At 42.4% G+C, this 17,781-nt stretch overlaps 2 protein-coding genes across 4 annotated transcripts; both read left to right on the forward strand.

The window, feature by feature from the left end:
* Window positions 1–194: 194 nt before the first annotated feature.
* On the forward strand, window positions 195–10,192 carry LOC109516400 (casein kinase I). Its single transcript, XM_019870922.1, has 11 exons — window positions 195–422; window positions 4,790–4,880; window positions 5,065–5,175; window positions 5,288–5,436; window positions 6,168–6,396; window positions 7,055–7,225; window positions 7,332–7,480; window positions 7,636–7,831; window positions 7,946–8,085; window positions 8,369–8,437; window positions 8,517–10,192. The coding sequence occupies exons 2-10, from the start codon at window positions 4,805–4,807 to the stop codon at window positions 8,399–8,401; spliced, it is 1,254 nt and encodes a 417-aa protein (XP_019726481.1). The 5' UTR covers window positions 195–422; window positions 4,790–4,804; the 3' UTR covers window positions 8,402–8,437; window positions 8,517–10,192.
* Window positions 10,193–10,439: 247 nt separating this feature from the next.
* On the forward strand, window positions 10,440–16,897 carry LOC109516399 (transmembrane protein 184B). 3 transcript variants are annotated; one of them, XM_019870918.1, is made up of 10 exons: window positions 10,440–10,862; window positions 11,660–11,893; window positions 12,713–12,878; window positions 13,638–13,728; window positions 13,821–13,896; window positions 14,044–14,135; window positions 14,623–14,792; window positions 15,205–15,399; window positions 15,560–15,586; window positions 16,106–16,897. In XM_019870918.1, the coding sequence occupies exons 2-10, from the start codon at window positions 11,660–11,662 to the stop codon at window positions 16,333–16,335; spliced, it is 1,281 nt and encodes a 426-aa protein (XP_019726477.1). In that variant the 5' UTR covers window positions 10,440–10,862; the 3' UTR covers window positions 16,336–16,897. The 3 variants fall into 3 exon arrangements, with proteins under 3 accessions (XP_019726477.1, XP_019726480.1, XP_019726478.1); XM_019870919.1 differs by lacking the exon at window positions 10,440–10,862 and adding an exon at window positions 10,981–11,162; XM_019870921.1 differs by lacking the exon at window positions 15,560–15,586 and having other exon boundaries at window positions 10,442–10,862.
* The last annotated feature ends 884 nt before the right edge of the window (window positions 16,898–17,781 follow it).

Here is a 17,781-nt window from a genome sequence, read left to right on the forward strand (position 1 = left end):
CGGACAATTCTACGGAAAAAAAGTACATACAGAGAGTTCGTAAGGACTACGAATGGTTTCACGATGACGACAGAGTGAAAAAAATTGTGGTTGTGCATGATTTCGTGCATCAAGGGGTAAAATGTTTGCGTTGTTCCATAAAACCCCGTGCCCTGACGTCGGGAGAATGACATCATCAACGCTTAAGTACCTGTGGGCGGGGGGAGAGGGGGCAGATTCGTGGAAGGGAGGACTGCCGCTCGTGCCACCGGAGGTTCTCAGGGACGATCAACAGGGAGTGCAACCGACGACAGAGCTGCGAGCTGGGGGAATGAGAGCCGCTAGAATCCGCTCCAATCCTCCTCGACCAAGGCTCCTACCCGCCTGACAATTACCGGGACACAATCTTCAGAGAACCAGCTTTCTTACGAATCCAATATCGGGTAAGTGGAGGGTTCGGGAACCGGCGAAACCAGGGGGGAAAAAGGGACCTGATTTGGCCGAATCAGAGTCTACTATTCACGGTTTAGCAACATAGGGGGAGGGGGTATGTAGATGGCCATCTCTATCAACATCGAGCAGTCTCGTGTAAGGATGGGTGTGGTTTTAGGTTAAAATACGAAATATGAACATATTACTTGACGTTCAAAGTCAAAAGCTTATGTTAATGTTGATGAAATGGTGCAATTGTTACGTATCAAGGTTCTGGCTAACCCACCACTAAGTAACGCTAGCTTACTCTTCCGAGCTAACGGTGTATTGACACCCATTCTTCGTTATTAAAAGTCCTTTTCAGGCATGTAAATGCATTTTTCTACATTTCCGTTTTCGCCACATGGATAGCCCAAGGTGCAGGAAATTTTCACAAAACGTAATGGTTTAGAATTTCGCTCTTGTCTGTTAAGCTCCATCGACCTGCTCTTCATGAAATTGCTAACATAGCTGAATACATCTTGGCTGGCGTTTAGCAACAAACTGTGCTGTATGTATTTTATTTTATTTTTTTATCTTATTGATCTGTAGTAGGACAGCTCGGAGCTGGTTGTCGAATTTGGAATGTGCGTTGACATTGGAATGACAGCAGTATGCGAGACATTACAATGCTGGTTTTCATTCGTGATTGTGAAATCCTTTGGCTTTAGGGCTGTGACACTTGCTTTTTTTTCTCATTACTATCAAAAGATTTTGTACTTAAAGATTACCAACCACGCAACTAGAACGACATGATGAGTTCACTTTTGAGACTATCCAAAATAGTTTGCAGGAAACCCTTCAACCAAACTGACCTGTAAATATTAACTAAAATGTAACCTGGCCATTGTCCCGTTGATGACTTCCACAATAGCTTTATCAGCTACATTGTGAGTCCATGGCCCCATCAACCCCCAAAGGCTGTTGCTGTCATATTTATACACAGAACTCAGAAATTAAAAGTTACAGGGGGAGGCAAATTTAGCAGCCACTCACATGTCATTACTTTTCATTAGCTGTCTCTGCCCTAGTTTTCCAGACATTATTATAAACATTGTCAGTCTATTGCAAGGCTTGGGGGGGACAATTGGCCACATGACTCACCATGCAATTCTATTTTAGTAACCCTTAAGCCACACAACTTTTGACTCGTGAATGATTCGACGTAATGTCAAAAATATTAGCGATCATTGCATTTTCTTTTGTGTAAATGTAGTAGTGCCCCTGAAGGACGTAACTATAATGGGCCCTGTTAGGAAAACTATTCCCCAAAGCTTTTCAAATGACATCTGGATTATAACTTTTTAAAAAAAAAAAGAATATCAGTGCACCAGCACATGTAATGTATATCTACTGCGCTTTGTGTTTTAACCATCACATGTAGTTAAACAAGATGATCAAAATATCAAATACACCTCTCCTCACTTCCCACTGTGCTCGAAATAGCAATACAGATTGGTTATTATGCCCCGGTTTGTTTTTAACAATGAAGCAGGATGTGTAGCTAAAAAGATGCATATTCAGATGCAATGTAAATAAACCAGATGGACCTGATCTCAACCAGGCTGTGTAAAAGTGTGTGTCACCGATCCTCCGCCACGTACCGGTAATTAGATCATGGCACTTATTGTGTCACTGTGTGCTAAATCAGATACCGAACTGCATGCAGACCACGAGACACTCTTGTGGTGTCTTGAAACCTAACCCTTTATGAACCTAAATCCATCACTTCAACAAAGGCAGATTGGCTTTCTGTGGCAAGACGGGGGAGGGGAGGTGGGGCTTCTGTGGCCTCCATTTTTAAATGTGTCGCATCATCAGGTGTTTTCATGTGAAAATGGGCCAAGTGCAATGACAGATTTGTGTTTTGCGCCATGATGGTTGCAGAGATGTTGTGATACAAGCGCATGTAAATGTGAATATGCCTGTCAAAGACAGACATTTGAATAAAATGGTAAAATTCAGGGTAACAAAAAGAAATTCCCACACCAAGGATCAAGACTTCAGGAGACTGTTCATTGGTAATTCAGAAAGATCGATTAATTGCTCGTCAGATTGATTGACAATTCCTTAGAGCCACTCTATAACATAATATAGTCATCAATTTATGGGGAAAAAAATAGATGTAAGCTACAGGTTTTTCAAACTTTGCAGATAATGAGAATAATTTAAACCTGAAGTAACCTCTGAAGTGTACGTATTTTAAACTATTCGCCCTTTGCATTAATTTGTACCCAAGAAGCATCTCTCAGTTTCAAAGATTTTGGGAAGTACAACGTCGCTCCTTCTCGTGTGACATTGCTTTCTTGTTGTTTATTTGGTTTCATTTCATCGTTTTTGTCATCGATTCGGTGGCTTCATTAGTTCGAATGGCGCCCTCACTTATCTGCACTGTTTGCACTAACTATATTGCTGCAAATAGACAGAAGCTAGTGCCAAGTCTTATTAATTAAACTGTGTGGATCCTTACCTATAAAATAGTAGTCCATGTCATTTCCCCCCCCCTTTTTTTTTTTTGTTTTTGTTTGTTGGCTTCAGAAAAAAAAACTTGAACCAAATACTAATAAAACTATTCATTGATAATTTAGATTAGATTAGATTAGATATCCTTTATTTGTCCCACACTGGGGAAATTTACAGCCTTCAGCAGCAAGATTGTGGGTAGAAAGAAGAGAAAAGAAAACACATTTCAATTAAGTGCAATATAAATACAAACATGGATAAGGTCAATAATTAAGTGCAATATAATACAATAGTCACAGTACTATTCACATATGTTGTCATATCATTTAAATAATTCTATGCTTTATTGATTTATTCATTTTTTATTCAGCAGCCTGACAGCAGTCGGTAGGAACGAGCGGCGGTATCTCTCCGTCTTGCAACGCGGGTGTAACAGTCTCTGACTGAAGGAGCTACCGAGTGCTGTCAGGGCTGGCTGGAGGGGGTGGGAGGGACTGTCCAACATAGCTTTTAGCTTAGCTAGCATCCTGCTGTTGCCCACCTCCTCCAGAGTGTCGAGGGAGCAGCCCAGGACAGAACCAGCCTTCCTGACTAGTCGCTCTAATCTCTTCCTATCCCGGGCCGAGATGCTGCCTTATATAAATAATTTCATTTCAGCGATAGAATTGAATGATCAGTTTAGCTACGGATGTAGCCAATTTTAGTAGAGTTGGCTGGCAACTTCCTGAAATGTCCCCCCCAAATGTTTTTTTCATCAAAATAACAAAAGATTTAAGCCTGGTTTTTATGGCAAGATTGTAAAAATGTCGACAGTCTTCCAAAACCTTCGAGGCCCCACGGATGACGATGAAAAAAATCACGGCTATTAACAGTTTTTAACGGACAGTGTGGTATTCAACCTCATGGCAAAATGAACACAACACACTAGCCGAATTCACTCACGAATATTCATTCCCACGTCAGACGAGAAATCTCTAAACATAACTTCAGAGTACAGCGAGACTTAAAACGGTCCATTTAACAAACAATGGCCTCGCTCATTTGTCAGTGGGTCATTGAAAAATCCAGAGGCTGACTGGAAGTGTATTTTTTAAAAATGTGCAGCACTGTCTGTTTTGGTCCGCACTCCCTGCAGCTTCTCTAGAAGGCACAGTTTGTTTCAGTCGTGTACCCAAAGTGTTTTGTCGGGATGCAAATCTCTTTAGTGAAGTCATGCGCCGGGCTGATGTGCTTTCTGTAGCATTTGACTCTCGAGTCCATTGCGCAGACTCGTCCGAGGGCCATGACACGGATGAAGCCGGGCGGTGCGCTCTCGCCGCTGCCTTCCTTCACCCACCAACGTTAGTTTAGGGCTTAGTCTTGCTTTCACAGGGGCTGCAAAATGTGGCGTGGAAGAATTCTGAGTGCATGATGATCCCGCTCCAGCCCAGCAAACTCAACATGCCACATTTTTTTCTTCTGTGCCAAGTCGCCATAGTCATCCGGTTGGTTTTCCCCCTCTCTCAAAATCAACTTCTCTTCCAATTGGCAACTGTGAATTCTGCCGAGCCCACGTTTTGTTGTTTCTTTTCCCCCCCGCCCTTGTTTTTGCTGATCTCACTGCAATCACCTACCCCCGGCCAGCTACCCTACAAATCTATTCGTGCATGACTGGAGGGCAGACAGCTGTTGGCTGATCTACTCTCAGTTCTCATCCTAACTCTGATCATATCGATGTGTCTGACTGACGCGGTCGCTTGCTCCACCACTCGATATTTACTCTTTTAAGATTTTGACAACAGAGGTAGAGCTGGAATGAAGTTATCTTGCTGACACTTGTTCTTTTGCCTTCTAATCATCGCTATGTATTGTTTTTGTTTCTGTTTTTAAATGACAGTGACTGCTTGCAATCATGGAGCTCAGAGTGGGGAACAAATACCGGCTTGGACGAAAGATAGGGAGCGGTTCCTTTGGAGACATTTACCTTGGTAAATGAAAAAAAAACAACACCGTTTTCCTGTTTATACTTTCCTTGCCTTGATTGCCTTTTCTACATGTGCTCCCTTCATGTGTTGCGAAAGTTTCACTTTTTTTTTCACGAATCTGTTCAAGCTTTACAATTGTATTTCCATAAATGATTGTAGCTTAGGTTGTTTCTTTGGATCCCCGCAGGTGCCAATATTGCCACTGGTGAGGAGGTAGCCATCAAACTTGAATGCGTGAAGACCAAACACCCGCAGTTGCACATTGAGAGCAAGTTCTACAAGATGATGCAAGGAGGAGGTACAAACAAAAGATGATTTCATGTTCTGTTCATACGTGGATGTCAAACGTTGGCTATGTGTGATGACGTGGAATCTGTTTCGTGCTAATGGTGTGTATTTGTTCCTTCTAGTGGGCATTCCGTCGATCAAGTGGTGCGGTGCCGAGGGAGACTACAATGTGATGGTGATGGAGCTTCTCGGACCCAGTCTTGAGGATCTTTTCAACTTTTGTTCCCGAAAGTTCAGCCTGAAGACGGTCCTACTTTTGGCAGACCAAATGGTATTTTGATGTCATGAGGTCATGTGTGTTTGTAGAAGTGCCTGTTTTGCACGTTTCAAACATTCACATTTTCCAATATTCCTTTACTCATGTGTTATTTTTGCATTCGACAGTTCCGATTTTTTCCCTCCGTAACATCCTGTTGACCCTCTTGTTGAGTTTTTCCATTTTCCAATACAGCGGAATCTCTAATATACAACACAATTTGTTCTACAACACTGGCCAACCTCCAATTTGTCTTGCTTTCCGACATAATTTTTCCCATCGGAATTAACAGGAATAGTAAAATCATGTCCAGGGTTCATCTAGAGAAATGAAACCCTCTGCCTTCAACATTGACGTGTACGGCGAAGTTGGACTCTTACTGCTTTAAGTTTGATTTGGGGTGTGCATTCTTATTTTCACATATCTTCGCTGTTTTTTGAGGCTGGTCAATTTATGAGGACGACAGTTAAGTCACAAAACTGAAGAAAATGCAAACAAATTCAAGGATAATCTTTTCATGCCTGCTTAATGGGGTTATTGCTCGATTTGCTGACGATGCATCACAACTTTTTGTAGGCCTGTTTTTCTGTAGTATGTCCCCAGGATAGTTCAACTACCAGTTCCACTGCATATTTGAATGTCTGTCTGGGCCTCGTGATTATCTGTGCAAATCATTGTCCTTTTTGTCCTGTCTGCATACAAAAAGAAACAATTTTGATTCCTTTCCTTCTCTCATCCATCTTTAGATAAGCCGTATTGAGTACATCCACTCCAAGAATTTCATTCACCGTGATGTAAAACCAGACAACTTCTTAATGGGGCTTGGCAAGAAGGGCAATCTTGTGTACATCATTGACTTCGGCCTTGCCAAAAAGTACCGTGACGCCCGCACGCACCAGCACATCCCCTACAGGGAGAACAAGAACCTGACAGGCACGGCGCGCTATGCTTCAATCAACACGCATCTTGGAATTGGTAAGCAGCACACGCAGCATACACACTCACCTGTACTCTAAGTTGCTCGTATTCAGTCTTGATTTATGGGACACTCCCGATGCTGACTGTTTGCCATTTGACTCAGCCATGTCACTTTTTGAGCTCCCAGTAAGAACTCTTTCAAGTGTTAATGGAAAGAATTGACACGCCTCCAACATCCTGCTCTTCATTCTCATACTCTTCATCTCACCAATAATATTCCTTTTGTGCTATTTAGGATGTGGTTTTAGGTCAGGTGACGCCTCTTTAAAGCATGACTGTAATTTTCAGCCCATACAAGCTCATTGGTGGATATTTTTAACTGAAACTTGTCAGGCAATCGCAGAAGTGCTTCTCCGAGAAGCAGACAAAACGACAGGGTTGAGGAGGTTGCAAAATAATCAAATTATAATCTTGTACTGTAATTTAAAGACACATTTTGACCAGATTTTCTATATGCGATATCACACACATCATTCCCCCGCAAAGCAGAATACGCCATTTCTCTGGAACCCGTCGTCTCGTTTTGAAAATTCTTGGTGTGCTGCTCTCGGGTTGTCAAAGTGTCCATTCTAACCATACTTGGCATTTTCACACTGTTGTTTTGGGGAAATCTAGTCTTTGTGCGGGTTTTACTCGATGAAACTTTTTTTTCCAGAACAATCCAGACGTGATGACTTGGAGTCCCTCGGCTACGTCCTCATGTATTTCAACCTGGGGTCCTTACCCTGGCAAGGCCTCAAGGCGGCGACCAAGAGACAGAAGTATGAACGAATCAGTGAGAAGAAAATGTCTACGCCGATTGAGGTTCTTTGCAAAGGGTACCCTTGTATGTGAAGCTGGATTTTCACCTTTTTTTCTGTTTGCATTGAACAATTTTTTTTCTCCAAAACTTCTGTGCATTGCATGAACATTTTTGTTTGTTTCTCTTGCAGCGGAGTTCTCCACATACCTAAATTTTTGCCGATCACTCCGATTTGATGACAAGCCAGATTACTCCTACTTGCGACAGCTCTTCAGAAATCTCTTCCACCGGCAGGGCTTTTCCTATGATTATGTTTTCGACTGGAATATGCTCAAGTTTGTAAGTTCAGCAAGTGTCTTATTTCAGTCGTGATTTATTATTTTTTTTACTGTTCCGGCACAGAACCCTTTTAATGAGTTTTAACAACGCTATCCTCCATTGTTGATTTTAACTTGAAGAAAAACCTTCAAAATATGTCGCGTCTTGGCTTACAGGGAGCCACGCGGACGACCGAAGAGGGAGACCGGGAAAGGAGGACTGGTGATGAGAGGGACGATCGGATCGGTGTTGCTCCCAGGGGTTCCGCGGCACGAGGTCTCCCGCCAGGTCCCAACCCTGGACCTGCCAACAGAGTCAGAAACGGACCAGAACAGGCCATCTCTAACCCTGCTTCACGGGTCCAACAGTCTGGTGAGTGGGACCCTGAATCACCAAAGTCTCCAACTGATGTTCCCAATTACACGGCTTGCGTTTGTTTTAACAAAACTCGCAGTCGTCCGACATCAGTTGTATGCCTTGTTTCAGGAAACACATCGCCTCGCGCCATTTCACGTGCAGAGAGGGAAAGGAAGGTGAGCATGCGGCTCCACCGTGGGGCTCCAGCTAACGTGTCGTCCTCCGACCTTACGGCCCGTCACGACCAATCCAGGATTTCCACATCACAGGTGAGAAGAAACTCAAAACACACTGGCCGTTTCCGATGCTCTAAATTTACGGTACGGGTGAGGTAAAGCGTACAAATCGCATGCAGTATCCCCCTGGCATATCAGTCAGTTATACTTTGTATGAATTTTTGCAGTATACTTCTGTCATCCACTTGCGCGTTGGTAAAGCGAGCTACAACCAGGAACATATCCCTGGTGATAAACAGGTTCATTGTTGTCAGATCCTCCCTGAATCAGAAGGGACTGTATTGCTCTTAAAGTCACACATGTGCTCTCTGTGCAGGTGAGCGTGCCATTTGAGCACATGGGCAAATAAAATCTCCTTGGCTCTGCATGAACTTGAAAGTGACAGGTGAGATCTCCTTGTTAATTGACGTGCAAAAGCACACTACTTAATTAATACACGCGACTAATAATTGTTCTTGGTGCAGGGCTGCAAGGTATATTTGTTGCTTTGTCCCCTTCCTTCATTTTTACTACGACTCCAAAAGATTGATGCCAATGGACACGTGGGTCTTTGGAAAAGTACAGCAAATTCCAACAGGATCCAGGGAAGTACTTTTTCTAGTAGCCAGCATCCGGTCTTTTATGAAACCTCTGCGAAACCTTGGATCATCATCATGCCGATGCAAAAAGTGACAGTGCTCCATCATGGTTGCTCGTGACTGACCGCCTCCTCCTCGAAACATAAACCCAGCAGTGTTTTCTATCTGATGACTGAGAGGAACTTTTGACAACAATGAAGCAAAAGGATGAAGGGCAAAAGCATGTTTAATTTCAAAAGTCGACTACCCCCGCCCCATCCCCCACTTTTTTTTTTTTTTTTTTAAGTCTTAGTGGAGATTTCACCTTTTGGGGAATGATGGAAAAGGTAAGTTGGCGATAGTTGTGTTTTGAAAGACAGAAGAGGTTCAAAAAGTCATGTTTCTGTTTCCTGTGAGTTGCTTGCTCCTCCTCGATCTATTTTGTGATAAATTATTGTCCCTCGAATCTCAAACCATCAAAAATATCCAGTACCGATTTCTTCATCACTTGTGTGCTCAGTTCTCTTAATTAAAAGTTATCACTATAGTTGTTTCAAAAAAAAAAGGAAAAAAAAACCACAAACACTCCCAAGGTCTTGAGGCAGAATCCTCAAGAAATGACCAGTGTATTTGACCAGACACCATTGCACCCTTGTTGTAACCAACCAAGATTAGCTGCAATTTTTATGATAATTCTTACTGTTAAATGTTTTTTTAATGTTATTTTTACCTTTAGGAGAAATAGGGGATTTGGCAGACCCCATTAAGGATAATTTAGGAGGGTGGGGCATCCATTTTTTTATGTTTACACCACTGTAAATATTTTTATTTTTTAAATTTTGATGTAAAAGCCAAAATGTGTTTTCTGTTTTAAGGTGTAAAGTAGAACATTGCATAATAATGGGATGAGTTAAAAAGTTTTGGTATTTAAAGTACAGTACTACATTTTGGACATCAATGTTGCTCTGCCAGCTGGGTCATAAATGTGTTGTGTGCGTGTTTCAACGTTTTGGTGTGTGAGAGTGCAACTGACAGTATAATCCCCAATAAGAGCTCAAGGTTCATTTTATGTCTTTTGGGTTGTTTTTCTTTCCACTATTTATGTTCATTTTTTTTCAAAATGTCTTTCAGTTTGTCACCAGAAGTAACTTGTGCCATGTTTTGTCCTGGTTTCTCTTTTCTTCCCCTTCAAATGCTGTCTGATCACCTTGTTGAACACAGGGCTTTGTATAGTCCCGCCGCAGAAATAAGTCCAATGCCTGATGTCACCTTTTTAGGTTTTAAGATCCTGCAATTTTTTTTTTTTGATGATGTCATTACAATGAAACTAACTGACTCCATTGCAGGGATGTGTAAATAGCTTGGTACTGTGTGTAATACCTTTGTACAGGGCACCATGACCCAGTGGCACTGTAACTACTCTATATACGTGCGTGTGTTTGGGGAGGGCGGGTGTGAAATAGGTTAAGGTGACAGAATTTCACTTTATGTATTGTGTACTGATCTCTTGTACAGTTCTTTAACACTTTATTTACAACAGTATTTGTGTATATTTTATGAAGTAATAAAACCGAATCTCACAATCTTGTAGGCTTTATTCCATCGCCTGTATTCTGCACCATTGGCGAATGTTCATGTTCAATGGATATGTGTATTGTCGGAAGTCTGCCCTCGGGTTTATATGCGACGTAACTTTTGCTTGTGTGTGTTTGTGACTCGTGATACAAAAAAATAGAGTACTATGTAAACTGATTTTATCCTTGGAATATATTTAATATGCTTTTTAGAATGTTTTGATAAACAGCGATTATTACGTGGCAAAAGTCACACTGCGCATGTGCTAAAATGTGACGTTTGCTTTGGCATCCACGGGTGGTGATGTGAACGACTAACGGCACAGGCGTATTGGTCTTCAAAAGGAAGTTACAAGATCGTCGTCGTTACTCTCATTTTAAGGCTTACTTCAAAACCTTGGGGTTTTTTTCACCGGAATGTACACCGAAAAAACAAGCAAAATAAGGACTTGAACGGCAAGCTAACGCGGACTAGCATCTACCGCCTCAAGCCCCCAGCTATACACACATTTGCTAGCTGTTGTAAACGGGCAAATATTTTTGTGTTGGAGCAGCAGTGCGAAGTTTCTTTCGTCGGAATGACACCGTTGGGACGGTTGTCCTGAAAAAGTGTGTAACTGACCCGTGATGAGCTAAATTGATACAAAACGGTACCGCTGACCAGACAACCGCGGAGGAGGTAAGTACCATACGTGTGTCATGCTAAATATGTATATATGTAAACATATTTTAGAAGTTACACATTATTTATTATATAACTCATAATGACCCTGTTGAAGATAAGTGGTTCAGATAATGGATGGGTTGTTTTTACTGGAGCCGCGGTCAATTGTGAGGACCAATGTTTGTCGTCAATGCCTTTGAACACAATTTGAGTCAGCAGATGACAAGAGTGAGCGAGGCAGCCTCCTCGCCTGCGGACACATGTTGACCTGTCACAAAGACTACCGATTAGTAGAGCATCCCTGCCTAGCAATATGTAATGACTTCTGCCTTTTGTGGGTCAATCCACAGCAGGACACTACTGAACCCAATTAACAATTTACATTCTAATCAATGAGCCTGACGTTTTCGTACTCATATTTAGTTTCATCTTAAATAACTAAAATCATACTGACTGTCTGTTTTATTCATTATAAACAAATCATCAGGTATGAATTGGTAAATGTTAATGCAAACGTGGTAAAGCACCATTTAGGTAAAGATGTTTTGTATCCCTAAAATGGGCGTGCAGAGCTTGGGGCGGCCCCAGGCATCCACGTATGGGGAGCATCCACATTGAGCATTTGATCGAAAATGAGCACTAACCTTTATATACATCACAGCCATCTGGCTCTTCGGCCTCGCGTTCCTCTGTGCACTTTGAAGGCGTCAGGACTTAATTTTGATTCTTAATCAGAATCCAATCATTAACCAGCAGAGTGCTTTTATCATTCTTACCTAAAATACCCCTTCTGTCTCCTTTCTACAAAACAGATGAGTGGACTCTGGAGGCGAGACATGGCTTTGTCAGAGAGGCTGGCGAATGACTCTCCAGCAGGCCTTGCACTCAAGGCCCCTGCGACGATGCCCCCTCAGGGCTCAAACTCTTCCTTCATACCAGAAGCCCCAGTGGTCACTGCGGAGCAGCCCATTTTCCTCATGACCTCTACCGCCCAAACGATATCAGGCTTTTTTGTTTGGACCGCACTGCTGATCACATGTCACCAGGTAAAGACAGTCCCATGTTATTACTCAATTACTTTCTTCACTGCACGTGCATATGTCAATATAGAGAGTCTGTATAGCAAGTTATAGTTTATCGTTTCCCAAACACAATTTCATCTAATGAAAGTCCACTAACTTGGTACAAACAAATAAAATTGATGCACCATAGATGGCCTAACAGAAATGAGCATAGACGTCACCGTAATTATAACAACTTTCAAGCAACTTCTACTTTGACACACGTGTGGCAGTAACGCATTCAAACAGAGCAGACATCAATACGTTCAGGAAATATTCTCTCTACTCCATATGAAAGATGACTGTTGCTGTGGAGCTTAGTTGTTGACCTTTGTAGGCTCCTCTAAGCTATTGGCCATATCAGAGCAGTATAGTGTTACTGTGGACAATCATCAGTTGCTTACCCACCGCCCCCCCCTTTTTTTTAAAGCAAAGGTGTGTGTCTGTTTACACTCTAGGAAAGGTGATAGGTGGAACATTGTGCAGTTTGAAAGGAGATTAAAGGCATAAACGTTCAGTTCCGCCCAGTTCTTCCTGCTGTCTGCTCATTTGAATACAAGTGATGAAAGCCAAGAAACAACTCCCTTTCCGCACGCACGCGTGCGTGCAGACTGACAACCACCTTGCGCATGCACAAAACACACCTTTCACATCAACCTGACTTCATTATTCAACTTAAGAAAATATTTACCGTTGCCTTGTTACTGATCTGCACCATGTTGAGCCGAAGGAATGGTGAATGGCAATGAACATTTGTATTCTTTTGTTGCTTCGGGGTTGATGTTTACCTCTTTGTTCCCGCAGATCTACATGCACCTACGTTACTACAGCTCCCCAAATGAGCAGAGACATATAGTGAGGATTCTCTTCATTGTCCCGATCTATGCCTTTGACTCCTGGCTCAGCCTTCTCTTCTTTACCAATGAGGAGTACTACGTGTACTTTGACACCGTTAGAGACTGCTATGAAGGTGAGTGGACAGAGGAGTGTGCTTTGAGCTGATAAAACAGCTTTATTTTGCTCTCAGGCCGGAGAGTATGACGCCGCACTCGCCGATAGTAACCCCAGAGATGAGTCGATGTTCATCTGAGAAAGTATCAATTCTGATATCCCCGTGATAAATGGCCTTTTCTGCAAAGGCCGTTTGCAAAGACTTCGCCCTTCATTATCACGTCTGCGGCCTGTTGAAGATTACAGGAAATGGATAGCTTGTTTCCTAGCAACCGCTTGAAGCGCAGCGAATCCAGTGAGGCAAGAAAAAAAAATGTCTCTGAAGTTCCAGTTTACAGTGTGTGTGATTCCATCGCCGATCGCTGATTTATCAACCCAGGAAATTGCAGTTATTTGTGATTCCTGCTGCTAAGATACCGTCTGTGGTACAAGCCAAGTGGTTAATGTACAATTCCTGACATCTGGAACATGAACATGATCTTTATATCTAGACCACCTGGTAACTACAAAGATCTTTCTTAGCACTTATAGTTAAACACGCCTGTTGCACCCAGTCAATGTAGGTAAATGTAGCATCATTGTTGGGTGTATACTGACCGTTTTAACAAATATGACAAAGAGTGAGTATTTGTGGAAACTGCATACTTGCTCTGTAAGTGACATTGAATCATTTTCGGCAGCACCCCCGATGATGTCTTTTGACATCCTGGTGTCCCGCGGCACCCTGGTGTGGAATCTCTGCTTGTAAAGTCGTCATTTCTGTCTGTGCTCTTCACAGCCTTCGTCATCTACAACTTCCTCAGTCTGTGTTACGAATATCTGGGAGGCGAGAGTGCTATCATGGCTGAAATCAGAGGGAAACCCATTGAGTCAGTATTTTTCGCCGCCGCTCACAAGCACTGCAGTCTGCACGTGCGTTTCCGCCAATGTTTGACTTGTGCGACCCTGCACTTCACTCCAGGTCGAGCTGCATGTATGGGACCTGTTGTCTGTGGGGCAAGACCTACTCCATTGGCTTCCTCAGGTTCTGCAAACAGGTACAAATGCATGACCATCTAATCAAATACATGTTAAGTGTGCGTTCATCCGTTGTGTACAAACGGTTTGACAACTAAAGGGATTTTGATGCATTCTCCCTTTTTCTCATGATATCGACTTGACTTTGCCTCCTTCGCTTCCCCCAGGCCACTCTGCAGTTCTGTGTGGTCAAACCACTAATGGCCATCATCACCGTCATTCTCCAGGCCTTTGGAAAATACAAAGATGGCGATTTCAAGTAGGTTTCCGCAACAGCTTACCAACAGTCAGTCACACCCATCACGGCTAATGACAAAGTGGTTTTCGGTCATACTATTTGATTGTTATTCCGTCATCCGAATGCCTCCTCAATATTTAAATGCAGTGCAATTATTTCTGTAATAAAACATGAGCATACATTTGATTGTGATGAGTTAATTCACAACTCTACCAATACATGAATGTTTCCTCAAAAGTGATACATTGTAAAAACACACCACTGGCCAATTTATGAAGTACAGATGTCCATTTCCCTGGATAAATGTGGTCTGTGTAATTCCTTTCCCCAGTGCTGAGATGCTGAGAAATGTGCACTTAACATAATTTATTTGTGCCCTGTGATTGATTAGTTCTGACTTGATGTTCATGACGGCGTTATGTAAAATAGATGGTTTCCATTGTTTTCACTTTTACGAGCTTAATACTCTGCAGCTAAACGATTTCTCTCATGTGCGCTTTCCATCCAGTGTGGCAAGTGGCTACTTGTACGTGACCATCATCTACAACATCTCAGTCAGCCTGTCGCTGTACGCGCTCTTCCTCTTCTACTTTGCCACAAGAGAGTTACTGGTCCCCTACAGCCCCGTGCTGAAGTTCTTCATGGTCAAATCTGTCATTTTCCTTTCCTTCTGGCAAGGTAAGAAGACCGCAGCTGAACAACCGGCACATATCCCCTCCTCGGCTTCTTTCAAATCGCACGACCGCAGTTGTTGACGGTGAAATATACTGTAGTAGCTTGACTTACGAGGTCAATTTGTTCCACGACCAAGTTTCTAATTCAATTCACTCATTTGTCAACCCCCACCCCCAATTGAAATGTCATGTATCTTTTGCCACTTGATAGTAAACAAAAACATGGAAAGGGGCGTGGCCTAGTTGAGTGATATCAGGAGCGGGCGTTAGGTTACCCGGTTTATTTCACTCGGAGTGTCGAGGTGTCAGACAGCAGCTCTTGATGAGTTTTGTCATGTTGGATTTGCGTATTGGATTGTTTTGTCCCATTCAACGAATGGCTAAAAGTGGGCGTTTTCTTTCTCTCTTCAATTCAGGAATGCTGCTGGCCATTCTTGAGAAGTGTGGTGCCATTCCGCAGATAAACTCTGCTGACTTTTCTGTGGGTGAGGGAACCGTTGCTGCCGGGTACCAGAACTTCATCATTTGCATTGAGATGTTCTTCGCTGCTGTTGCTCTGCGCCACGCCTTCACCTACAAGGTCTATATGGACAAAAGACTGGATTCATATGGTAAGTTATTTTTACATGGAAATGTTGGAGGTTCCTTCGACCGCGAGGCTATTTTAGTTTTTCTTTTCTTGCTCTATTTTCCGATTCAGTCTGTCCTTGACTTTTCTGAATTCAATATTTCTATTTGTCCTTTTTCTTCCTTGCTATGCTGCATTTAAAGGCTCATTTCCGATCTATGGACAGTACGGTAGGTGTGACCCAAAAGCTTTGTTCCCGCTGTATATGTTCGTCTTTGTCAAAGTGTTTTGTTCTGGGGGCTTTTGTATCATGTTTCACAATGCTTGAAGAGTGTCATTTTAATTTCGAATCGACGTGAGTCAAGTTTATTTCTTTTTTTTTTATCTCTGATATACGTCTTAATTTTGTTCCACGGGGCACATTTGTTGAATAGTCCCCCCGATATTTCCCTCACCCCAAAATCCAAAATACATGTAATATGCTCCTGTCATCTTACGTCATCCCCTGTGTAACCCCGTTTTTGGATACCACCATTTTGTTATCCATTTAACTGATATTAGCTAATCTAGTGTGTCGATCCAGTCATATTTTTCCATTAAAATTGTTTTAATGTGTCGTCCACATTCCGAATGGACACTCAAGTCTGTCTTTTCATTTTTTTTTCTTCATTTCAACCCTTTTCATTTCTCCCCTCATTTATGCTGCTCAGCGACAGTGAAATGCCTGTTTCCTCTTCGCTCACCTCCAGGCCGCTGTGCACCAATGAAGAGCATCTCCAGCAGTCTGAAGGAGACGATGAACCCAGGGGACATGGTGCAAGACGCCATCCATAACTTCTCGCCAGCTTATCAGCAGTATACCCAGCAATCCACCCTGGAGCGAGGCGGAGGGCCAGCTCTCTCTCGCAGCCACAGTAACCTCAGCACCAGAGGGGACAATGAGAAGACGCTGCTGCTCAGCTCTGACGATGAGTTCTGAGATTCCACCACATCCTTAGCCCTTCTTTCAGAAGCCATGGCCGAGATAAAGAATTGAGGGGAAAGTTTGGGTGTTTCTAGAATATGTTCATTAGATGGCAAAGTTATGATTTTTATTATTAGCGTCAAAGAAGCCGTTAGAGCATGGAAGCTGTATTTGCAATTTGTGTTTGATTCACCATATGGCTACATGTAGCTTCCTGATACTGCACTTTAAACCCCACAGCTAAAGCTAGATGACAGCTACTGTACATATACTGAGCTTAAGCTACAAAGTGCCATCATTTTCTGACTTGTGGTGGCTTTTGTCAACTTTTGTCATGTTCACTCTTGGGTTGACGTTATACCGAAAATTTGCCAAATAGTGAGAGGAGGAAAATGGGCTCCAATTAATAACACTCTGACAGATTTTTTTTTTCTCAACTGAATCAGGGCTTTATTTACACATATACAAATGTATGAAAATCATTCTGTATAAAACCTTGAAGGTATGGATTAGTTATGAACATTGTTATTCCAGAAATGGCATGTGGCCCTTGGTTTAGATGGAAAAAAAAAACAACTGTCATGGCGTGACTGAAGCTGATGGCCTGCTAATATTTGCGAATCACCAAGGGATGTGATTTAGGAGAGATTTTAGTGGGCTGGGAAGACTGACAGAAGGGCAACGCCCACACAGATTAGTGAATATGCAGCATGGCCCAGCTGTGGTGTGCACTGGATTGTAATCTCACAATTAAGGTCACTGCATGTATTCCGGATCAAGGCGGCCTTGAGTCAGTAGGTAAATTGTAACAGACAGATAGACAAAGACATGAAAGAGGATAAACATGACTGCATTTGTTTCTTAAAATGGAATTGTTGCTTTTATGATGCAGTGATACTGTGCAAAAAAACGGGAAATGGAAGAGCCTCATGTCAGTCAATCCCAGGAGGCAACCGAAAACGAACCCATATTAATGTTATTATTTCAAGAAGCACTGTGTTTGGGTAGACTTTTGTTCATCAGGTGCTGTTGAATTTGTGTTTTTGGGGCAGGCAGTAGACGTTTGTGGTTGTGATTGTGAATGTTTAATGGTGGAGCACTGCGGCAAACCCCCAATGTTGCCTCAAAGTAACAGTTGCCTGTTTTTGGCAAATGCAAAACAGTGTGTCGAATGTGGGTTAAGTGACGAGAGCTAAAGTGAATTCAAAACTAATGTGGAGGCCATGATCAATGGACGCAAATGGAATTTTCTGGCTGTGACAACTATTCCAGCTGCGTTTCCGACAACCTCATGTCTGCAATTATTAATCCATCATTTATCCAGCCTTTCATTGAATCTTAGTCCTCTTAATACGATTTTAAGATCCCATAATTGAATTGGATGTATTACACGAGGACACATTCCAGAAAGAAAATAATGTTGTGAATAACAGTTTAAGCACTGTAAAACATTTCATGATT

This window comes from Hippocampus comes, unplaced genomic scaffold, assembly GCF_001891065.2.
Source record: "Hippocampus comes isolate QL1 unplaced genomic scaffold, H_comes_QL1_v1.1 scaffold343, whole genome shotgun sequence".
Lineage (NCBI taxonomy): Eukaryota > Metazoa > Chordata > Actinopteri > Syngnathiformes > Syngnathidae > Hippocampus > Hippocampus comes.